Raw genomic sequence first — 25,688 nt, 5'->3', positions numbered from 1 at the left:
TAAAAAGAAAAGTATTTTTATTAAAATCGCAAACACAGCCTTTAAAGGAACACAATATAAATTTTGGAATATTTGCCTCTGGGATCCCCCTATGGTTTCAGAGTATAATTTACTTTCACGGGGCACTTTGCTGAAATCAAGGGGAAAGGAGGTGGGGGTGGTTCCCTACCTTTCTCCAAAAGTTACATAGTGCAGTTTCTGCAGTGCTGAGCCTGAATGAGCAACAACTGAGGCATTATTCTTCTTTTTACAGCTCAGTGGAGCATCACAATGATTCTAAAGATATAATTTTTGCATTGTGTAATCCCTTATTTCACCACATTTCATTTAGTGGGGTAATACCTGATTTCGAAATGATTATAGAGAACATGACTCAGAGCATCATAAACTGTAAATTTCACCACAGTTTTAGCCTCTTGTTTTTATGTGACTAATAAAATGAACAAACATTTTGCTTAGCACAAACTTCATTGATTATTTTAATCAGTTACCATGAATATCATTCCAAAACTGTCAGGGCACTGATCCATTTTAACATCCCCAGGGAGCATGTTATCAGTTTTCGTAGTCGAAGATTGGGCCTCACTGTTTGTGCTCTCAGTTTTTTCGCACCACACCATTGGGCAACCATTGTCCAGCAACAAGCTCCACACTGAGGATCCGAGCTGAGCCGAGCTGAAGTGGCTTTTCACTGAAACTCCTCTAGCAGCAGCACTGCCAAAAAAAAGAGCCAGCCACAGATGGGAATTTTTTTCTTTCTTTTTTTTCTTTTTAACAAGGGGACCTTGCTTCTGTGAAACAAGCCGAAAGAGCCTTGATGTTGGTTATTTTCACTCTCCCTTTCCTTTTCTATCTTTTCTTTTATTTCAGAGAGGGTAAACCCTTAAATACTGCTCTCTAAAATGCAGCCTGGCAAACTTTCTCACCATGTTGTGTGGTTTGAAATGAGTGGTCCTTGCCAGTTATGGGAATGGTAAAGCTTGTGTAGCTTCAATGTGAAAATTAGCCAGTGAGGATGTGGGTTTTGGCCTAGAAAATGTTTATGTTTGAATGTAATCTGGCCTGGTTTGGCCTTGGTCATTTAGGTCAGTAAAACTCGTCAACCCAGAGCAGCTGTAGATCAATATTTAACGTCCTCTATGGTCCCAGCAGTCAGACTCTAAGCACTCCTACTGATATTTATTTAGCTCTGTCATCAGTTTACTGATCTGCTGCTAGAGTAGAGGAAGGAGGGGGTGGAGTAAGTAAAAAAAAAAAAAGAAGTAGGAATGAGAATGAAACATAGATTGCAAATTGGGTCATAAAAATGACATGAATAACCTTGAGAGAGACTGCGGCATTCCTCCCTCCCTTCCCCACTGCTTTTTTTAATTATATAGGTCAGTGGCACTGATCAATCAGGCCTGGCTTATTTATTTAATCCTCCTCCTCCTCCTCCTTCTCTCGGAGGGTGTGCTTTGTTCCAGAAATGGGCTGTTCTGCAGATAACCGCATTCTCCAAATTAGTATCTGCCTCAAATGATGTCTAGATTGTAGTGTGTAACTATGTAAAGGCGTTCAGTTGAGCTTCTGGCCCTGAAGTGTCCAAGAGGAAAAAGGAAAAGGTGCTTCAGCCAATTATGGGTGAGGTGCCAGCACAAAGCCTGCAGCAACTTAAACTCTATTATACACCAATTTTACAAAGTATTATGGTTAAAACCGATGTTTTGCCAACACAGTATAATGTTGCTTTGCCCCACTAAAATCACAGCAGTACAAAGTACATTTAATCCAGGCTTGATAAGCAAACTACAGGACTACAGGAACAACATTCCCCATAGTGCCCCAGTGTCTTTCCAAAAATACCTAATACAGCATTAAATGAACTCTCCTGATATTCCCTGCCCATGGAAATTTAGGGTAAGAGCATGTAACACCACCCAAAAGCATGGCTCATTTAAAAGCTGCCGTTTATAGACAGTTCAGGTATGGATGATGTTAAATGAGGAAATGCAGAGGGTATTACCCAAATCTCTCACGTTCAGTGTACTCTGCGTGTGTATATCAGAGGAATGTGGATGCAGGTTTGGCGCACAGAGCACAACTGAAGAGATTTATACTGTTTATGTTCGTATTTGTTTTAGAAAGTGCACATAAACAAAATGAAAGCTATTAATATATGTTTTCTGTTCATTATTCTCTTCTCATCCATGACAGATTAACACGCACTTTAGAGTTTAGTGTTTAGTGTTCTGCCTTCTACAACCGATTGACCTGTGCCCTTCTAAACTCTGTGTGCGCCCCAGAACAACAAGTAGTCTACAAACACTCCTGCAAAAGTACAACTGAGACCACTACTTTTACTGCAGTGGCCTGTTCTCATGTTCATGGCAATGCCTTACACTAATTTACAAAGCCTTGTCTACTGGGTTCAAGCTGTTCCTCTTTGACTCAGCCTCGGTTACTGTGTGTACACTGGAGAATGTTCAGTAAGAGTTTTACATGGTGTTAGTTCCAGCTGAAGGACTCTCAAAGTGAGCGAGTCCAGATACATACAGTACTTAATGTACTTTTTAAAGCATTTATTCATTTATTTGTCATAGCTCAAGGGTTTGACCACAGCCCCTGGCAGGAATGGATACAGTCTTAAAAACGGAATATTAGACTGTAAACTACTTTGGAATGCATTAATATTTATCAAGATCTGTGTCCCAGTTTGTAGATTGTGTTTGCTTATCACACTACAATAAGCTCTACAAAGAAGTCTATTGTCGGCAGGAACGCCTGATCCGCTTTGCATAATGTAGATATTTGCCGAATTACGTAACGTATAATTCCATTATTTGGCTGCTCATTGAGAAAGATCAGCTAAAAGGCATGTTAATCTATGACAAAGTGTGTTGTGGCATTTTTAGAGAGAGAGAGAGAGAAGCAGAATGCCACTTCCTCCCAGTGCTTTATTGATTTCTCTCTCCCCTTTGGAATTAATGTTTGCTCTAAACTCAAACGAGCCACGCTTCCTTGAACCTATAGCGGCTATGACGGCTTTTTAATGCAGGTCCTTTAAGTAAATTTTAATGATCTGTCTTTGGAGGAGCGCCTCATCCTCCGAGTATTGCATTATCCGTCCGTGTCCCTGGAGAGGTCAGTGTTTCATTCAAGCACTCAGGCTGCCGTGAACAATAGCAATATCGCATGCATTACCCCCTCTGTATCGTTATTTAAAGCATGGGGCCCTTGCTTCATAATCCTGAAAAAAACAAAGCCTCGGTGGCAGTGCACTGCTGCGAACGTCACTTCAGAAAGACCCAGCGCTCGCGGAAATGCCAAGTATTGACAGGCATCTATTTGCGATTATCTCTGTATCTGTATTTACACCCGTGATGAAGAAATTTACCTAATGGAGGGGACCCCGGTGCGACGTGGTGGGTGTTCGAAGCTGACAAATCCTAATTAAATCCCTGATAGGTCTAATTAGTTTATCATTGCAATTTGCACAGAGATTTGCAGCCTCATTTGCCCTAGCAAGACGCCGTCACTTCTTTTCTTCAGCGAGACAAAAGCGTCTGATTTAATAGCGGCGGCCTGGTGTCAGCCGTGTTTTCCTCAATAAAGATAATGCTCTTAGGTGTGCTGCAGAGAAAAGCCTGCGCTGGTCATTAGCATCGAGTCGCGGACTCTGCATCAAGGCTAACTGCAGGCCCCTGCATTCCACCGAGCTGTCGTTTTGAGTTTGTCTAGCACTTTTAATAGATTTTCTGATTCGCTCAGCCCCCGGGATGTGTAACTGACCCGTATTAAACATTTACTAAGGTTAGTCTTTGCTTTCATAGGTGCCTCGTGCTCAGGTTCCTCGATTGTTTATGAAGCGGAGATTAAAAAGGCCCTTTGTTTTGGAACTTTTTTTTTTCTCTCTACTCTCTCTCTCTCTAAACCCTCCACAGTATTGATGTAGTTTCATGTTCATCGTACGACTTATTTATGCTTTATCACTTTGGATCATCCTCAGAGAGTGGGAGACAGAAAAGGATGGTGGGGTGGGGGCGTGTTTGTTTTGGGCCGAGAGAGTCGATACATTCAAAAGAGCTGGAAGGAGAAAAAGCCTTTAAAAGAAAAGGGCTTTAAATCATTACGGAAGAATCTGGCTCTCATTTGGACAGTTTCCGAGCGAAATTCCGACAATGAAAGATGTAGTCGTAAAGGTTTTTAGACTTTCCAGGACATACAGAGCAAGACGTTTCGGCTTACGTATTACATATTATTCTCCAGGCTTCATAATTGAAGTTGGCTTTTTGGAAGTTAATGAGTTTGTGTCTTAAGGGAATTGTCTAAAAGCCAATAGTGACACAAAAAAAGAAAGAAGAAGAAAAAGGGCCCTGCTTTGGCTTTCCTTCACATTCACCCTGCCTTAATGTGTGAGAGTCCAGATTTGTTCAAGGGTTGACTTTTTCTCAAAACCAAACCCCCCTCAAAAAAAATGCTAAAGATCCTGCAGTGCTTATGGAACAATGTCTGTTTTTCTCCCACCCTCCCTCATATACACAGTCCAGCATTCTCTCTCTCTCTCTCTCTCTCTCTCTTGTCTGTCTCTGTGATTAATTCAACATTTTCCCCCTGCAGAGAATAAAAGCCATGCTATGTTTCTCTCTCTCTCTCTCTCTCTCTCGCTCCCTCTCGCTCCCCCCCCCCCCCCCCCCCCTCAAATATGTTGAATTATTTCCCTTTTCTTAAGCTTGAGGTTTGATCCCAGTCCTTCCAGACACCGTAATGAAAACGCAGCTTCAGTGCAGGGCTTCAGGACGGCACCACATCGCCTCGGGCCAGGCGCTCAGCTGCTCTCTCCATTAGGTTCAATCACAAGCCTCCAGTTGTTTGTTTAACATCCATTTAGCATCAGAGAAAACCTGCTGCACTGCCATGCAGCCACCATCTATCCACTAACCCCACTTTCAAACCCCCCTCTCTGTGATTTACAGGCAGTGGCATTTCAGTAGCCCTTCATTAGAGGCTCTTTTTTTGTGCGTGGAAGTCCCAGCAAACTTCAGACATAGTTGGACAACTATAATCTCACTTTAACATGCAGTCATGTTTGATCCCAGGCATTAATGGGAGCCAAAGGCTCTGAATGAGCTGAACGAGAGAATAAAACTGTTGGTGTCAACAGCTATTTATCTTGGATATTATTGTTCCAGGACTGGAGGAGGGGGATGGTTTTTTTTTTATTATTTTATTATTATTATTATATTTTATTCCTATTTTGGTTTTCTTTTTTTTTCATCCCACACTACCTCGGAGAGAAGTGTCTAAGATAAGATTTGCTGGAAATAAGCTCCATTAGCTTGCTGTGTGTGGCTGTAATATATTACTGCTTTCTTAGAAAGGCTCTCAAAGCTGAGATGTGTGCCATCTTGTGGCCAAACACTAGTATTACACCATCTCTTTGAGGCATTGCAGAGGGATGACATAAAAAAAATAAATAAATAAATAAACAAAACAGCTTGAAATGGCATTCATTAAAACATGAAGGTAAAAGCTGACACATTTTCTCACACCCATCCCCTGCTTCTGTTTTAATAACAGTGCCAGTGGCATCATCGTATTGCTTACTCTGATAGGAATAATAATGCCTTTATTGCTCTCCTCTCCATTCCATAGTGAGGTGTTTCATTGTGATTTATGAATTGAGTCAGAGGGGAGAAAGAAATCATCTTTTGCTGTGATTATATTGACGCATACGCAGCTGCCCACATATGTGTTTAAATGTCAGTTTACGTAACATCTTTCTCTGTGATAAATTTGTGCTGCATATTTGTCTGTTACTGTGGCAACATTCAATTGTCCAATAGTACACCCCCTCTACCCCACCCCACCCCCTCCTCAAATGTGATCCTATGGGATTACGTAATGGTTATATAAACCAACAAAGCCATTTGCGCATGCTATTTTAGTTAACAAAGGAAAGCGGAGTATTGATTGTGGGATCTTGTGCTAATAGCAGAGATGGCGTTCCCAGTAGCGCTCTTAAATGCTAGTAATTTAGCTCCGCTGAGCTTTTTTTTTTTTTTTTTTTTTTTTTCCCCTGTAGAGCTGAGAAGTGAAAAACAGCTTCTGGCCTCAACCCACCCCCTGCATTTTTTTTTCTCACTTACTCGAGTGATAAATAGAAATGAAATTCCAGTTCCCAGACACAAGACTAAAAAAACAAAATGGATAATTTTATCATTTATGAGCCGTGATGCTGTATGTGGAGTAAATTCACAACCAGGCCATTTGTGACTATCTGTTTCTAGTGCTGTGTTTAGCCACACGTTTGATCTCTTCTTTTTAGGCTTGACCTCATATTTACTGGCTCAGTCTTCTGGTTTTTCACTTCCGCCGTGCTCATGCTTCTGTGGTCGGCAGGCACAAGCTCATAAACCAGGCCAGGAGAGAGGTGGGGTGGGGTGGGATGAAGGTGGACAGTTGCAGGGCCTCTCTTTCTCTTGCTGTGCAGGAAAAACCCACTGACCTCAGGCCTGCTTCCTGCCCCAATAACTGCCCAGCCTCTCTGGAGGATATTGCAGAAACAAAGTGACCTGCAGTTACAAAAATACAATGCCAAAGCCATGTTTAACGCAGTGTGCTGCTAAAGGGCCTGATCAGGATGAAGAGGTTATGGAAAGCAAATGAATAAATGAAGGAATTATTGGTAAATTCAGTTAAGCGGGGGCGACAACAACCATATTACAATGTGTAAAAATGTGATCCTCATTTATTCATCTCTTGGGTCCACTTCGACCTGATCAGTGTTGTGGAAGGTCTGGAGAAACACAGCCCAGACAGGGTGGATATATTCATTTTCTCTTAAAAATAACAAAACACAAGCAAATAAAAGTGCAATTAAACCCAATTAGTTCAACTAAATTGTATATGACAGTTTAAGCTGGAGGCCATTTATTAACACTAATCATTCAAGGAGCATGATCATGGGTGTCCTGAATTATTACTACTTATATCTGTTATGTTTCTAATTCCAACTTTTCTGATGGTGGTAAATTAGCCAATTTATATTCATTCATTTATCTTTTTTTGGCATTAGTTTAATTTATAAACAAACAGGCACTATTAATAGCACAGGCTAATCCTGTGTATTTGTTTTTCTTAAGGCCTTACACCAGAGCCGGCACGAGTGCCCTACATTGTTGTGAGTGTTTATACTTGTGTGTTGGTGTGTTTGCAACACTCTGCAATTATTCCGCCAAAACACTAGGGCTGAATCATAAATATCAATGATCTTCTTCCACCCTGTGTAGTGCACAGTGAATTAGTTAGATTTATAATCTGTGAAGCACACTATTTAGGGAGTATGGCTCTATTTGGAACACAGCATAATTTACAAGCAGTGGCTGGAAAGAAAGAAATGCAATGCCTGGATTTCTGCTCCACTTTTCCCCCGCAAGTGAATTTTTTTGTAATTTTTGCATATTACAAGCTAAAGGAACGCTCCTTACCTTAACACACACATTCTGTGATATTGAGGTCTTAGCTCTTAACCAAACAGTCAACAGTTTCTCTATTATATTTTTCTCAGTAAGGTCTTAATGACAGATCCACATCCTTTCAGACTCATTGATATTGTTATCATTGTGTTACCTTCCGTGACTCCTGCACAGTACTGTATTTACTCCTAATTTCTCAATTTTACAAGTTCCTGGGTGTTAATAAAATAATTGTCATTCCTTATAATTCACAGGGGCCTTCCTCCACTAGCCTATTTTTGTCTGAGAGCACTTCAGAGGCTATGCCTTATTTCAGGGGCCCAACCTCCCCTACCCAATCCAGGGGGAAGTATGTCACCTCTTTAAACCACTGTGTTAATGTGGCACTTTCTGTAATTATTCTGTATCTTAAACACGATTATTTCCCCTAAAAGAAAAAAAAACGTTTTTTTTATATCGCTAACTATGGAAATGAGTGTTACGTAAGAGGCCGGATTAGAGGCCGCAAGGACAAAGAGATGCTGCAACAGAATCTTATTACCCATTCAGCAGCACTCCCAGCGGACACACACACACACACACACACACACACACACACACACGCACACATTGGTTCATGGTTTTCGGTGAGGCTGTCATCTCTGTGGCGATGCCCTTATCTGTCAGCATTATGAAGAGAGCTTTATTCTCCCCACGAAATCCTAAAGTAATTACACGTTTGAATTAATGATGGAGAACTGTTATGCATAAAAGAGTCAGCCTATTGCTGGATGAATTCAATTTAGACAAATTCATGTAGTCATACTAATCATTCAAAGGCCATGAATATATTTATTTGACTTTAAAATATGCAAATGGGTCTGATTTGCCTGTCTAATAAGATCTATTCATACATGGATTCAAATTGTAGCACTACCCTAAGCATGGTCTTCTGGTCACGCTCATTTATTTACTCCTCCAGGCACTTTCAGTATTTAATAGATATTGCTACCCTATGATAAATGCCGTATTGTATATATTTGCTATGTAAATATAAAATAAATGAAAATGCTGGGACTCAATCAACATTTATCTAGCGTTGTGGAGAAAGTTAATATTTATTTCTGCTGGATTCCAGTTGCAGTAAATGAATAAAATGCAGATATAGTAGTGCAGCAGCCCAGAGTTGACTTTCAAAGTTGAATAAATATTGTTATTAAAGAAATGTCAATATACTTTTTTTAAAAATGAATATCTGCCAGTGCTGGTAGGATTCAGATACCATCATACATTGATTTTAAAAAGTACTTTTCAGGTCGCCGTCACACTCTCCTGGTTCCTCACCGCAAACATGTTTGTTTACATCTCAGCCATTACCTTCTAAATGCATTTTAGTAATAAATCAGTAGAATTTTTCTTTTAAAATACGCCTAATACCCAAATATGATGAGGAACCGTTTACACATTAGTGCAATAAAGGCAGCAAAAGAATAAACAACGCTAGTATGTTGACTGATTACGGTTATAATATTTTTAAATGAACAGAATGAATGCTACACACATTCCCCCAGCGCATCCGCTTTAACAAGCATCTCCACTGCTTTGTTCATCTTGAATGGTCATTTGTGAACACTGACCACTAGGCTTTGCTAAAGCTAACCTTACCCAGGCCCCATTTAATCAGTACCAACTCAGTGCCTCCCCCCTTTCCTCCACCAAAAACATTCCTGCCCTTTTCTATTAAAAGCTTGGCCTGTTGTTTTTTCTCAAAGGAGTATATTGAGGAACTGGGATAAGTGGAGACGGAGCCCTCAGTGAGCACTTGTTGGTGTGTAAGGATGTGTGTGTGTGTGTGTGTGTGTGTGTGAGAGAGAGAGAGAGAGAGACAGAGAGAGAGAGAGAGCTTTCAGTCTGCAGGTGCAGCTAGCCCAGGCTCAAAGCCCTGGTGCTTGTGAGAAAGGCCGTCTCTGCTGTCTCTTTTAAATAAGCGTCTGCTTCCTGCTGCAGGAACACCTGAGCCTGGCCAGAGGCACTGCTACATGTTTATGTGGCCCGAAGATGAACCTGGCATCAAAATGACTTTAAATAAGTGGCCACATTTTTGTGGTTTCACAGAGTTTCTTGGCTACCTGCATCTTCTGGATGCTACCATCTAGGCTTGACCAATCTGACATTATCATCATTCCTATGTCAGGAGGCTTGACCAAACACGTTCTCTCTCTCTCTCTCTCTCTCTCTCTCTCTCTCTCTCTCTCTCTCCACGGCGAACTGGGGTGATGTTTCACAGCTTAAATATGTTACTTAAATATCTGTGTGTGTGTGTGTGTTTGGTGCAATATAAGATAAAATAAGCATGTTTCTGAGGGGGTTAGATAAACAATGGGTGTTTAATAATACTCTGTATTGATATAATCTACTAATCCTTCAGGCATTGGCACTTTCTGAGCGGATATAAAGAAAACATCAGCTCATTTTTAACACTAGGTTTGTTGAAATTGCTCCAAAAAAACCCCCAAAAAATAAACCTAAACCAATGAGTAACACAAATATATTGAGGAAATTTGAGCATCGTGCTGTAAATTAGTTTTTTCAAGTAAATGTTTTTTTCCAGGAAAATAAAAAGATAATTGTTAATCTAACAGATATACAGAAGTATGATTTCATAGAAGAAGAAAAGAAATCATAAACTTCATATGTATTTTATCTCCTATCAATACAGAGAACTTACTGAAAGTCCCTTGTAAATATAACCTGGTTCTATAAAGAAGGGGAAAGTCAAAGGAAAATGACACACAGCAGTTTCCAGAGCAGAATTTGAAACAATGTGTAAAAGAATCCTTTGAAACTCTTTCATCTTTAAGCAACGGGAGAAAACCAAGCTCCACTCTCAGTTCAGATCTGACAAAATCCACAGGTGTTTGCATCTGTCCTTGACATATGAGTATAAATGTGTTAAATGTGTTAAAATGTATAAAAAAAACATTAATTGGATCATGAGAAAACCTCAGAGAATGAGACTGAACTTTGGAAGTGCACTGTGTACTAGAGGCATTGAAAGGTAGGCCTGCAGATGTTTTGGTTAGAATTAAAGCAAGTATTGGAAAAGGAGTATAATTTTCTTAATTATAATTTCTGCCGTTTTTGTGCTGGGGGCTTGACGATAATCCAATATCAATATATATCACAATATAAAATGTTAATCAATGATATGATTTTTAAACACATTTTCAGTTTAAAATTTAGTTTAAAAATGTTAATATTGACAAAGCCAATAGGTTCATGTTTGATGGTGATGTCATGTTTCTTTTTTATTTATTGGTTTTATACTGTTCATCTCAATATCGGAACTATATCGTATCGATCAAAAATTAGAAATATATCATGATATCAATTTTGGCAATATCGTCCAGCGCTACATACAAAACTTACACCCGCACACACACACACACACACACACACTACAGGAAGCTTTCAAGGAGCCGAATGAGATCCTTAGATTTAGGAACCTTCCTAATTAATGTGTGTCTCTTTTTCAGATTCGCACAACTGTATCTATTTGGATATTCCACAAAAGCCCCATCAGCACTCAGCCCTACCAACACCGTGACTTTTTAAAGCCGTGCCCTTCATCCAGCTGAGAATGTGAAAATACAGAGAGGAGTCCTGGGGCCTCTGAGGTAGCAGGGCTTTATTGAGGTGGAATGGTGATTGTAATGGACTGATATAGGCATAGACATAGGCTGATGTGAAAGACTCACTCAGCATGTCAACCCCCCGCTTCCCCTTTTCCCCTTCCCCAAGCTTGCTGGCAGGCCCCAGCGTCACCGTTAAGTTAAACTCATGCTCAGAGATGTAATCAGTCACTCTGGAGATGGTGTGGGTTGTTGACAGCATGGGGAGGAAAAGGGGGGGGGTGTGTGTGCTATGTTTCCGAGTACAGTAAATGGAGTACTTTGTGCAGGCACTTGAAGCTATTTTTTGTGTCTCTGGAGCGAGTTCACATTAGGACTATAATGGTTCTGGTTCATTTCCCAGTAAAACTGATTCCGGCAACATTCCCTATCACACAAAGATGCCTTGTCCTGGCAATAAACAAACTTACATTTATTATTGCTTATAAACAAGTGGCTATCCCATAGCTTTTATCCCATTCTTTTTCTTTTTTTCAGTCCATTTAATGTTGTCTCTTTCTCTTTCCTTGTTCTTTAGTCTCCTCCCTCTTTCCCTCTTCCCTCTCTCCTCTCCCTTGTTCTCATAAAGGAACATTTAATTGCAGATTTCCTGTTCTTGGCGCTTTGCCGCTCACCAGCTGTATGGAATGCAGCTATGTTGCTGTCTAGCTGCCAGCTGCTGAGCTCAATGAAAAACAACAAAAAATTCAGAAATTAAAGTCATGCAGGCCCTTGCGACCTCTTAAAAGCATTTTTCCCCCCTCCTTCACGAAGGAAATATGTTGTGGCCTTACTTGTAAGGCGCAGATTTTCCTTCAACTGAATAACACACTAAAAACACATTGGAAAGGAACAGTGATTGGATGACCATACATGGATATGGGGAGTGAACTTTTTATTTTTTTTTTTTGGGTTTGTTTTAATGAGGGAGTTTGTTGGAATTTATTCACTGACTCCTCACCTTGGAGTAGGGACTATTTCCATTTTAATCTCAGTGGTTACGTAAATACAGCAATGAAGCGGTGACATCTGATATCAATTATCCCTAGCAACTTAAAAACATGGAAATATGAGGTCAGAAAAAAAGCCTAATTTTGGCCATTGCACACAAACTAAAAGAGGGTCACAAGACCAGCTTAAAGCTTAGAGAGGGCTCCCAGGGGTGTTGGAGGCTTTGAGAGAGGGCACGAGAGGGAGGGGCGGGGGCAGGTTTGTGTTATTAAAGATACCAGCGCTGCAAACAAGATAAGTCATTGTGTGCCTTATTATGCCTCTATTATATAAACACGAGCTGAAACATTACAGTGGGAATCAGGTATTTGGCAGCTGCCTGCTATTTTGATTTGACCGCGTGGAGCGAGCCGTTTTCCAGTTTTAGCAGCTGTAACATGTTTAAACTCTTTTGGTAATGGGATCTGAAGATGAATGTTCCCTCTGGGCTCCTGCTTAGCTTTGCCGTTGGCCGGCTGCCAAACCCCAGCTAGCATAGTTCTCCCGCATGCCTCCCCCTGCCTGAGCATGCTCAGTGCGGCCCTGCCGGCCCCAGCTCCAAGAAGGCCTGGACGGCCTTGCTGTTGAGTAAACACTCAGCCAAGCAAAATAGCGGAAATGAATTCCTCTAGAGATGCCTTGCAGATTTTATTAAACAGCAGAAGAAAGGAGAGATAAAGGGGAAAAAGAGAGAGAGTTTGTGGGGGGGGATCACACAGTATGAAGGAGATTCTTGAGATATGAGCTTTCGAAAAAGAAAGAAGGAAGAAAATAAAACAATAACAACAATAGCCTTTAAATAATTGAGATAGAGAGGCCTGACGTATTTAGCGCATCTCCGATTCTGTCGGCTCCTCTTTGGCATCCCCAGATCACGATGCGAGAGATGTAGAATTTTTATTTTGATTATAGATGGCATCTCGCTGTGGATATTTATAATTCTGGATGCCTCTGACAGTTCCCACCCGGTCTCATTAATCACGCCGAGCTACATTATAAAACTTCAAACCGCGGGAGCCGAGCGGCAGATTACAGCACTATGTATCACCCCATCCAATTACCGCAGCCTCTATCAAGCTTCTCCATCAGCAAAAGCCAGAGACAAGGCTGATAGCGACCGCCTGGATCTCCATGTGAATCCAGTTCAGGATTAGACAAAGAGCAATAAATGCTTCTGCTGCATGTGGTATATCCATCATATTCACATGCTGTAACCTTTTGGCTTCGGCTGGGTGAGGCAGGTACAGGTTAAGGAAAGTGTGGTGAGGAGGCAGAAAGAGGGGCAAGTGAGGGGAGCATATGTCATCAGCTGCAGGGAACTGAAATTCTTTTAATTAGGTTCAAGTGCTTTTTCCCTTATTTGCCCTGCATGCCTCATTGAGAGCAAGGAATTAGAGAAAGATACTGGAGCGTGTGCATGATTACTCCTTGGGCCTTAGTGATTTCCCATGTTCTGGGACGAATACACACACACACACACACACATATATAAGTGCTGCCAGAATTAGCAAGTTATTGCACGCTAATGCATGCAGGAATATAAAGTGGTTATTTTTTAAAGCTAATGAAACATTACCACAACGTCCTCCCATAATTCATTATTTTTACAGTCTAGTGACATATTAGAGGTTTTATTTAGTAATGTAAACACAGCATCGCTACTGCTGAGTTCAAAAGGGAGACATTTTTTAACGCTGATATATGTATTAAATATCACAACAAACTCTTACCCATCTCTCTCTCTCTCTCTCTCTCTCTCACTACACATTCATTTCCCTCCCAAAATCACACAGAAGTATGAGCATTTTAGCTTTGTAACCACTTTGTTGTGGTTAAATGTTTTAATCGACAGACACCACTAATATAAATGTAATTCCATTGTGTTAATGTCACATTGATTATTTTATTTTACATTTAAACATCAAACATTGCTCTCAATTAATTGCAGCCAGTTGTGTGATTAATATGTATTTTTTTTTTTTTTTTTTTTTTAAATCAGTTGACAGCCCTAATATATAAATTCATATTTATTTCCCTTGGCCCACACATATCACTATATATATATATATATATATATATATATATATATATATATATATATATATATATATATATATATAGAGAGAGAGAGAGAGAGAGAGAGAGAGAGAGAGAGAGAGAGAGAGAGAGAGAGAGAGAGAGAGAGAGAGAGAAATTACAATGGTAAAACTATTAAAATGCTAATACCAACCATGTAAAATGCAGAGTATGGTTCTAACTATTAAATAAACAACTTTTGTTCATTAATTTATACTGAATTTTTAAAACAGCGAAGGAGGACTTTTCAAATGTGCCCAGGTGAGCACTGTGGGCAGTGTGTTCCATTAGACGGATTTACTGTTAAATAAAGCAAGCACCTACAAATGGTGATGTTGTGTACCATTTTAAAAGGATCATTTTAAATATTTAGATGCATATTCCTCAAAAATATGTCCCATGCTTTATAATAGGATCACACTGCATGAATACAGGATACAACATTCATTTGATTAAATGTGCATATGGATTTTAAAGTAGCTTTGAATATGGCTCAGCCAATCAGAGTAAGCCTTGTTTCTTATATCTTGCTAGTGTGTTCTCTACTTAATTTAATCCTTAAATAATAACAGTTATTTCTCTGTCAAAAGAGACTAATCCCTGAGGCAGATTCGTCACAGAGTACATTTTGTACACGCCGGCTGTGTTTGTTTTTACGTCTATAACCTGCTTTAATCAGTGTGTGGCTGAGGCAAAAAAATGGTGGCCGTTGAATATTGTGATTGAAAAAGCAGATGCATTTTCCTGCAACTCCTCACCAGTCATTGTTCCAGCAGAATGAAGACAGGGCTTATTAATGTGGTACGAGAGCAAGCGGAATACGAAAAGAGCACTCAGTGAGTCATTTGGTGGTATTTAGGCCAGAGTGCTAACCTGTCTCACTTCCCCTCTCCCCAGGCTAATTCTGCCCTATGAGAGATATACGAAAGGAGAAGAGGACAAGCCACTACCACCCATCAAACCCCGAAAGCAGGAGGCCAGCGCCCAGGAGGGGAGCGTTAGGACAAAGGTCCCGGGCATGAAGCGACCCAAAGACGAGCTAAATCAGAAAGGCCGGAGTGACGTCACAGCCAAAGCTCCAGAGCTGGTCAGTTACCAGTTCTCTCACTGAACTCTGAATGCTGCAGCGCAACACTTTTCTTTCCAGAACACACAGAAATAGAGAGACGGGGGTAGGGGTGGGACCCAAAAAAAGAAAAACGACAGGCCACTTCAGGCTGGCTGTCTTTTGTCTCTTTAACAAATAAGCCGTCAAAGACCTGTAAGAATAGCACTGTCAGAGGCAGCTGGTTTTAACATAATTATTTGAGCTGAATTGGAGGCTCTGACCGCTGCGCTACAGCGTGGTAAATCAAATGGTATTTCCCTGCCTCGCTGACTCCAGGCGATTTTTACGCTTTGCCTGATTCAGTTATATTCTCCTTGTGAACTGAAGGGCTGGAGCACACTAGGCACTCTCTCTCTCTCTCTCTCCCTCTCCCTCTCTGAGTTTTTCCACACAAATCAAGTGAAGGAGAAAAGATCATGACCAAGTTGCTGTTATTGACAAGACCCATTGTGTGCAGAGCGTCACTAAAGAGAGGGCTGTGCTGGAAACGCTGCTATCAGGTCCGACCGTCGATTACGTGCCAAGTGAATTGATGCCATATTTTAGTTCTTATATAAACCACAGGCTTATTTTTATCCCTGAAAGCCAATAAATCCATGGTGATTTGCAAATGTCTTTCCAGTTAAGCGAAAATCAGAAAAAAAAAAGAGTGGGGGTGTGTACGCAGGCGCACCACTCTCCGCGAGCGGAATGAAAATTGAGTTATTATTTTCACATGAATAACCAAATGATTACAGAGAAGATGAAAGGACTGTTTGAATTTTTCTCTTGAAGTGTCAGATTTCGACACATTTCAGAGCTGCACAGCACATATTCGTTTCTGCCGCGCATGAAATGAGTGATCGGCTGCAGTGTGGAAACAAAGGAGGCTGTTGTAGGGGGCTGGCTGCTTTTCCAGTGGCATGCCTAGCTCATCTGTCTGGTATGTTCTGTAATTTGAAAGCCCTCTCCAGATAATTGATTGTACATTGTACAAGGGAGAAAATGAAAATGGAATTCTCCGTTTGAGGCAGAGCCAAAGTGAATGGCTAGAGAGGGAGAAAATGTAGAGGGAGGTGGGGGGGGATACTTTTAACATTTCAACCTAAGCTATAGATCTCCGCTGTAAGAGAAATCTTTTAGAAGCAGGTGCTGGGATTTGTCTCACGGCTCCTGTGTCAATGGAATATAATCAGGACATGTTCAAATATAGGCATGCTGTTCTGGTAAGAATCAGAGCGTTGTGAGCTCTTGTTAATTTAGTTTTTCCTCAGGCTCCAAAGACAATCAGGGCTATTGAAAGATACGTGACTTGCCAACAGGCAGTCACACCCCATTACAACTGTGTAATCTTGGCTGTTAGTCACTTGCTTCTAAGACCCTCTTTTGACATTGTATTAAGGGCATGTCAGAGCACAGCCTCCAGGGCAGGAGATTCAATGAGCCTCCAGGTCAGGGGTCATCAGCAACACAATATTCACTCATGTTCTTTATCAGCAGAACAGACTTGAGTCCCTTTTTCTTGGTCCCATACAGATTGTGCATAGCTTAACTGTGTGTAATCAGACACCAGATAAGGGTATTGTTCCTTTTCAAATGTCTACAGAAGACAAGTGGGACCTGTTGTTTGGGAGCGGCATAATGTGGTTTATACACAAGCCATCATTCGTACGAATTTTCATACTTATTTGGTTGAGAACGTAAACAAAATTAAACAGATTAATCAAAACTTTAGTTTAATGGTGCTTTTCCACTGTATGGTACCTACCCAGCTCTGCTTTGCTCTACAAGCTTTTTGGGACCTTGTTCTTGGTAGTTTTTTTTTTATTTGACAGTTACCCCCACCACCCCCAACCCGAAATGTAGCAAGTGACGTCTCAAAACACCATCTCTAATGGGAACCGCAGGCTTTGGAAACCACAATGGCAGCTGTAATGTGTGTGTGTTGTTGTTTTTTGGGACTAAACACAGTTTAGCCATGCCTCAGTTTAGACAGATCAGTAGAGATTTTTGTTCCTTGTTACATTCAGCTCTCACTGGATTCTTTCAGCGGCCACTGATCCAAGGAGCATTTGAACCACTTCAAAAGACTACGGTATAATTTTACAAGCTGTCATTCTGGGTCGGAAACTATTGTGCTCTCTACTGCTTTTTTTTTTTTTTTTTTTGAAACAGCTAATTTATGCACAATATCTGTATTTTGTCTCTCTGACAAATCAGCTCTCTGCAAGTAAAAAAAAAAAAAAAGTACCCGGTTCCAGGTAGCAGGACCAGAGTCAAGTAGGTACCGTGTAGTGATAAAGCTCCATGACTGACATGAAACATCTGCGCCTTTCTCCAACCTCATACTCGATGGAGGGGTGGAGCTGATCATTTAAGACATCTGAAGTCACTGTGCCTGGAGTGCACAAACTGCTTTGTGACATGAGGTACTGGATCTTAAGGCCAGCAGCAAATGTGCGCTGTCACTTTGGCAGAACTATGCTGACTACTCAATTTCAGTTTTCATTAAGAGCAGAGTGCATTTCAGGGATTTCAGGAGTGATTTGTACATCACTGATTCGGGAGAGGTGGTCCAGCAGGGCTCTATAAACCACACCTCTTATCTCAGTTATGAAAGAGATTTTTCATCCCCTCTGCCTTTCTATGTGGAAGTGGAAGAAGCTCTTAGGGCTGACACAGGGACTCATTGCAGACTAGTCCAATGGGGCCAGTGTCCAATGGCCTCTGACTGCCAGGGGATATGGGCAGCCTCAGACCACCAGACCCACAGTGGCTCAAAAACAGGTGACAGTTCACTGCAGATAATCGACAGTGAAAATTAGGTGAAAAAATAGCTCGTCATTTTGTAATGATTAGTACCTTACAGCCTGTAAACTTCCACCATGTTTAAAATTATTTTAAGCCTTCGAACACCACATTGTCCAGAAAATGAATGGAACAGATTTAGCACCTTTTTAATTTAGTTTCATATAGTGCTTTTCCATTGCATGGTGCCTTCACTACTCGACTCGTCTCTACTCTGCTTTTTTTTATTTTACACTAGGCAAATCTGGTACCTGGTCATTGGAACCGGATACTTTTTTAGTACCTGCTGATTTATGGTTCCAAGCGAGCCGAGTAGTGACTAAATGGTGATGTGTAAGCATTGCAAAGCGCTGATTGGCCAGTGAGACTTGTTAATTACAACATAATGCAGACACCCAGGACAAACTAGCCATTTGTAAAACCCTCCTGGGTACAGTAGAGATCACATTTGTTTTTATTCAATTTACAACAGCAGCTTGTTAAATTACAAAGTGGTCCTTGAACTGGGAGCCGACAAAAGACTCCAGAGAGAGCTAGATGGTGTGCGGATATGTGTTATGTCCCAAAAAACAACAACAACACACAAATACACGATGAGTAAACAACACTAAACCTTACCGTCGCAGTTGTTGTGGTTTCCAAAGCCTGCATTTCCCATTAAAGAAATGTCACCAGCTGCAAGTCACATAGAAGCTGTCGTCATGGAAAGCCAACCGAGTACCAGGGACCAAAATGCAAGTAGAGCCGAGTACAGTAAGAACCCTGCAGTGGAAAAGCCTCAAACAAATGGGTCATAGGGTGAGATGCTTGTGATCCATCCCCAACGCTAACAATACACTACCATTAGCTTAGATCCTGGTGTAGTCAGACATCATGTCATCTGTCAACTGCGAATAACAACTATCACAGCGTCATGTGATATTAGGATTCTGCTGAGCCCAATTTCCCATAAGGGCCTCTGCTGAAAGACTATGGGACCTTGAGGGTGGGTTTACACACATTTACATTTAGTAGAGTAAAGCTAGATTAAGTGCTCCAGCAAATATCCAATTCAGTGATAAAGTGGCCTGTTGTCTCCCTGTGCTTGTGTTTTCAGGGTGCAGAGGACATAGAAGACAAGGAGCATATTCAGGAGGAGGTGCTGGCGAAGCAGAAGGCACAGCAGTGCCAACTTCCAGCTCAGAGGGAGTCCGAGGTGAACAGTCCCACCTCAGAGGACGGTGACGTGCAGCTGATCATTAAGGAGGAAGAAGACAAACTGGTGTTCCAGAAAGCCCCCTGGGACAGCGACCCACATGAACCAATCAGTAGGAGCAAGCACGCGTCCCTTCCGCAGGACGGCACACCTCTCAAATCCGAGGACTCTGATGTGTTCCCTGTTGCTGTCTCCATGCCACTACGTCATTCCCATCCCTTCCCCCACCCTCACACACAGGACCAATGGCAGCACGGGACCCCAGAGTATAAGGTACCTCCATTCAACTTGGGAGATATGGAACAGGCAGGCTCAAAAGAGAATCAGAACCATGTAGTAATGGTGCTACCAACACTGAAGCAAAGACCCTTGCAGCCCCTTTCAGTGCCAGAGATTCCAACAGAGAGGGCCGAACTTCCCACCAAGGAAGAGAGCTTCAACTATAACTCGCTGCTCTATCCTAGAAGCAATCCTGGCATCATGTCCCCCTTAGCCAAGAAAAAGATGTTGTCCCAGGTCAGTGGCACTGGTGTGACCAATAACTACCCCTATGGTCCACCTCCCCCGTTAGTCAACAAAAAGGTATCAGCCAACAGCACGGATGAAGCAGCAGCTGGACAGCATGGCCCCCAGGTCCCTTCCGCTGCAAGTGAGGCAAGTGTAGTGATCAAACGTCCATCTGTCATTCAGCATGCTCAGAGTTTCAAGTCTCGAGGCAGCGAGGAGAGGAGGCCTTCCGTAGAGACGTCTACAAGAGAGCCGTGCGGTGAGGGAGATTATCCTTCCGATCCAGTGCAGCACCAATCTTCGCACCAGTCTCAGACCAGCCCCACAGGAGAGTCGTACGCAGCGAGGACCAACTCTAATTCCAGTGTGGAGAAATCCACAGACATACCTCGTTCAGGACAAGCACCAAGCTTCCTTGGGGATTTCTACTCCTCACCACATCTTCACAGCCTCTACCGGCAGACGGAGCACCATCTAAGTAAGGAACAGCTGAGCAAGTTCCTAAGCAGAGAGGCTTACCCACGGGACTCTGACACTGCCCACGGTTTCCCCCAGAACCAGCAGGCAGACAACGGGGGTCTGACGTACTGTGCCCGTCTCCATCAAAAAGAAAAAGGTCCTCCCAGTGAAAGGGTGACGGAGGAGCAACCAACAGACCTGAGCCTCCCCAAGGCATCTCCGCCCAAACTGCCCAACTCCGCCTCATCTCTGTGCAGCCTCCCACATTCCATAATGCAACAAGACAGCAAAAGCACTCCTCTCTTTTCAGCAGGCAGTGGTCAGAGTTCAAGCTTGGACTACCACCCCAGAGCCTGCAGGGTCCCTCCTATGACTGTTTCCAATCCCAAAAAGGTCGCAGAACCCCAGCCCAAAGCACAGAACAACCGGGGAGAAGAGACGCATAGCTACAAGGTCGAAGAGATGGCTCGGCCCATCCTGAGCACCAAATGCAGCCCACAGAATGTTGGCGCAGCCCGGCCTCTAAAAAGGAACCTGGATGAGCTTGAGAACGGACCCACCGAGAAGAAGATCCGGGCGGTGACGCCCATGCACTGTTCCACGCCTAGAGACATCCCAGTAAAAGTGCGGACCCCGGAGCCCGACAACGAATCCATGAAGCCGGCCGAGCCGGCACACGCGGTGCATATCAACAGCTATGCTGCTGAGGGACACAAGTTCCCCCTGCACTCCCCGGTGTTCCCAGGACTGTACCCTGGGGCTTTCGTATCTCAGGTGCAGGACATGTGTGACAGCCTGGGACCTCATGTCCCCCCCGGTTACTCACATCCACTGCAGTACTTGAAGAACCAGGCTGTCATTTCTCCACTCATGCCTCCTTTCGCCATTCATTCCATAATGATGCAGAGACAATTCTTGGCCCAGGCGGCCAACCCAGCCCACCTGTACAGACACCCTGTCGGGACTTCTTACGGGGATATTCTTCATCACGGCATCTACCCTATGTCTGCCCTCAACCCCCAGCCAGCTTTCAGTCCCCCACAGCTCTCTTCAGTTCATCCCAGCACCAAACTCTCTTAGACATGCCGATAACTGGGGAGACCTAGAAGACACTCCTGACTCTCACTCGAAAGGTCACTATTTCCAGTTTAGCACGGCCATGCTGCCAACTACACAGCTAGCCGTGTCGTATAGACGCTTAAAATAAGGAGCAGTTTATTTCTGTTTTTGTTTTTGCCACTCAAGTTTATGATTTGCACATTTCCTTGAACATGGGACAGCTGGGCTGATTGTGTCTTGTTCTCACTGCGCTGTTTGCAGGCGTCAATCTGGTTTGAATAAGGATCGCCTTAGCAGGAGCGCCGCAGATAGCGGAGGGTATTGTATCCCAACAGAGGAGCAGGAATTCTCCCTGAACTTCTGGGTGCCCAAAGGATATAAACCAAGTGATAAATGCAATGCAAATGCAATCAAAACAATGCTATTTCAATCAATCTGCAGAACTCCGGTTTGAAACACTATTTTGACACGATGCAGGGGAGAGCTGCCTGGTGAACTCTTGTACCTTTTACATATTAATCCTTACTCTGCATTTTTTTTTTTGGTAGTTTAGCGAGGTCATACCCTGCAGGGTTGAAACTTTAAGATCTCAATTGTCTTCAAACCACAAGAACCACAAGTTCGGAGTTCGGAACATTGGTGTGTTACACAGCTACATGTACATAACTAACTAAGCTTTCCTTGAAAGAATCTTCTACGTCGATGATAAAATGTGAGATAGGTTTTCACACACTTTTCTGACCACCATCCACTGGCATCCCGTTCTGTTCCTCTCCCACTCAGCGAGGCTCCCTCCCATTTTCCAGGGCAATGTGGAATGTGTATGTCAAATGTAGGACCGAGGTGCTTGTACATAACCCTAGCAAACTGAAAACACTTTGTATCATACTCACTGGCTACTGTAATTTCTGACTGCGCTGAACCGCAAGTTCTAAAATGGGATCGCTTCGCTTGTGATGGGATGAAGTACTGCGTCCAGGGGCTACTCCGGTGTCAGAAAGTGGCTTTTAATTTGAATTTTTTTTCTTTGCAGGCACACACTTGTGATCACAGTTTACTCAGAGGAATTATTTTCAGGAGATTTTGAGACTATACCTGGGTTTGCGAGGGTGGGGGGTGTTTAGCAGCACTTAGTGAAGCACACGAAAGCCCCCTCCTCATTGTTTATGTTCAAAAGTAAATCAAAACAGATTTCAAACTGACCTTAAAATGTGTTGAAGTGTATTGGCAGAGATCAGTTCTTTTTTTGGGGGGAAAAAAATGTTATTTTCAAAGTTATGTTAATTGATGTGAAACCACCAGAAATTGTCTGACAGTGAAAAAAAGTAATGTCTTTGCACAAAGGATTTTGGAAATGTATCAACACACATTTTGAAAGTGATATCTTCCTAGGGGTAATCAATTATTTCTTTTTTTTTTTTTTCCTCTTCCTTTATTTTGATGTATTAGTAGGAGAAATTAAACTTAAAAGTTCAAGAAATGTATTTGCTCCAGCAGTGTTTGGAGTAGCACTCAAGGTTGCTATGTAACATTTTTAATAAGAAATAAACTGTTTTATAACTTAAATATATATATATATATATATATTTTATCCACTCATGTTCTGCATTTGCTGTATGTGGGTGTCTGATCAGTGGAGTGTGTTTTGAAATTGATACTTGAGGAAAATGACCTAATTTTTCAAATGTGTGTGTGGAAAGAGAGAGAGAGAACTTTCAAAACTCAAAATGACCATTACGTACCAGTTATTAATTCTCCAGTGGTCAGAATAAAGGAAAACATATTCACAAGAAAATAATACATGCCTCAGCAGCTATTTATAACGACATTTACAAAAATATAGAGAAATATTCAGGAGACCCACTTTTAATTTAGTGATAGGAGTTCCATTTTCTCTTTATGTTTAATGCATTTTACCTCTGGTTCCATCTCCAATATCTAATAGCTCCTATCGGTCTTTGATTTGATATCGGAGGCGTTTTTGTGATTTTCTTGTCAATATGTTTCTTATCGTTTTCTGAAACTGAATGACGTATCACTTGTAATATCATAATGGTTGTTTTGACTGGAAATTAAATGTACTTTTTCACAGTACTGTAGCTTGATTATTGTAAACTTCTTACAGAAACACGTCAGCTGCTGTATAACAGGGTGGAGGCGGCCTATTTAAAGCTGGTGTGTTTCTACAGTGTCTCTGCAGGAGGAGAACGTTATCCCTGGTTTTTAACTGTAATCACACACACGCTGAAAGAGCCCTGTACTGGAGCACATCTGCTGTAGTTTACCGTCTTCATTATAACCGTAATGAGCGCTGGGAATTTTTTTTTTTTTGAGGCCCCCATAATTAGAATGTTTGTCAGGAGCATTTAAAGAACTTCTTTCTGCATTGGACTGTCACAGCCAGCTGTGTTTTGGAGGTTAGAGTTCAGACCTCAGTAGGTCAGGGGATTTTGCCTTTTCCTAAAAAAAAAAACTTGTAAAAACTAAATATTCAGCTATTTTTAAATGTTGATTTATTTGCCCTTTTTTTTTTGTTTAGCTGCAGTACAAATAATTGTAGAGAAGACGTATAAGAACTTAAGTCTTGCTCGCTGATTTTATATTCTAAAGGAACTAAGCCAGTTTGTCGAGACATTTAAACATAATTACGGTGTTGTGTCAGACTGTGATGTAAAGGGGAGTTTCACCATTTCTTCTAAATTTCTTCATAATTACACGGTAAACAGTCATTTTGCACTATGATGTGAAATACTTGTTGGTGGAGGACTCAGATTTATTTTAAAGCTGTGGTAACAGTAACCAGTGGTTATCATGTGTGCAGCACAAATATTTCCCTTTTATTTATTATCCACAAACATCAGTGAACTTTTGTCTTCTGAGTTTTATGTGGAATGTTAATGATGGGAAAATAGTGATGAATCTGGTTTTTTGGAGACTGTTGCGTTTAATAAAAATAGCTCTTAGATCAAAATGGTGGGAAAAAAAAGTATCCCAAGCATGAGGCAGAATATTCGTAGTCGTTATGTGTAATGAGTTGCTTCTTAATAATTGATTCAAAGTCACATCAAGCCACTCTTAGTGATGTTATCGTGTCAATAATCAACCGTACCGCCCTTTAATCCGGTCAGTTTTTAAGCACTTTTATCAGATCTGGTTCTCTTTTGGCTCCATATTAAGCAGGTTATTGAGACATCTTGTTTAGATCATGTTTTGCGAAGGATGGCTAAATGTGCTCGAGCTACATTCTGGTTTCTGAATGTCAGAGGCAGCACGTGTAATGGAAGCCATGTGGCGTGGCCACAGCAAAATATGTGATTGAAATGTAGCCCGCCACTTCAAATGCTCTTAATAATACGTCCAATATTTTGAGAACAACATGTCAACCTTGAAATAACTGCACTTCATTAAAATGTAAAACACCCCAGCCTTGTTTTTTTCCAAGCTTTGATGCACCCTCTAGTGGTTGAATCAGATTTAGTCATCAGCTTCTTTAATTATAGGCTGGGTTTGGATTTGAGCTGAGGCCCATGTAAAGGGACATCTACAGACCTGTGTCAAATCAGAAAAAAAGGATTAGTGCTACCTTTTAAAAAAGAAAAAAGGTTGATTTCAGTCTTAACTGAAAGTGAGCTGAGACCGACGTGTTTATAAGAGCCTGCAGTATTGGTCTTTGACATAGTCTCCGACCACAATGAGGTGAATACTTCTGCTACTTCTCATTTTCACAGTTCCTCGCTGTGTGTTGACTCAGAAGGGCACCCATTTCCTGCCTTGTGTTTTTGGCGATTAAAAATATACATTGGGTGCAAATGGGTGGAAATCATCCTGTTTCCTACATCACATTATTTTCCACACAGGAACGGCAAGCTCCAGTTGGACTGCTGACCTGTGAAAGACTCTTCTACGTGTCATTCACTTGTGAATAATCTATCCACTGTTTTACCAAGAAAATCACATCCATTTTCACAGCAGCTGAATCTATGCATTTCTGATTAGAAGAAGTGTGAAATGACTTACAGCACTGGGTTTTTTTTTTAATATAGAGTCATGCATAATTTTGAATCATGTTTTTTTTTATTTTCAAGTTCCAAAGTTATAAATTATATTAGTGCATCATTTCTATTGAAAAAATACAAATATGAAGTTTGTGTCACACGTTTTGCTCAGATGTGAACGTTTTTAAATGGCAACTGTGTCCTTTTTTAGAAGAGGGATTTTTGATTATGATATAAACATATATTTTGTCCAGGGGTTGTCTAATTGTGTATCTGTACGCCTAAAAGCCTTGTGAATTGCTGAAATGTACCTAACAAGGGTGGAAAATATGACAACATTTAACATTGTTGTGATAAATTACATCACATTTAGTCACAGGATGCTTTTCTGAGCATGTATATATA

The 25,688-nt window shown here is 41.5% G+C and overlaps 1 protein-coding gene across 1 annotated transcript in view; it reads left to right on the top strand.

The window, feature by feature from the left end:
• The window catches only part of arid5b (AT-rich interaction domain 5B), a 115,086-nt gene extending 91,408 nt beyond the window's left edge, over nucleotides 1-23,678 (top strand). Inside the window, exons 9-10 of the mRNA XM_066665814.1 lie at nucleotides 15,071-15,260; nucleotides 19,165-23,678. Coding sequence (XP_066521911.1) covers nucleotides 15,071-15,260; nucleotides 19,165-21,309 — 2,335 coding nt within the window. The 3' untranslated portion in view covers nucleotides 21,310-23,678. The remainder of the gene's footprint in view (nucleotides 1-15,070; nucleotides 15,261-19,164) is intronic.
• Nucleotides 23,679-25,688: the final 2,010 nt, after the last annotated feature.

Source organism: Hoplias malabaricus, chromosome 3 (assembly GCF_029633855.1).
Source record: "Hoplias malabaricus isolate fHopMal1 chromosome 3, fHopMal1.hap1, whole genome shotgun sequence".
NCBI lineage: Eukaryota > Metazoa > Chordata > Actinopteri > Characiformes > Erythrinidae > Hoplias > Hoplias malabaricus.
The sequence above is the reverse complement of the archived record's forward strand: the minus strand, read 5'-3'. Positions and strand labels throughout refer to the sequence as shown.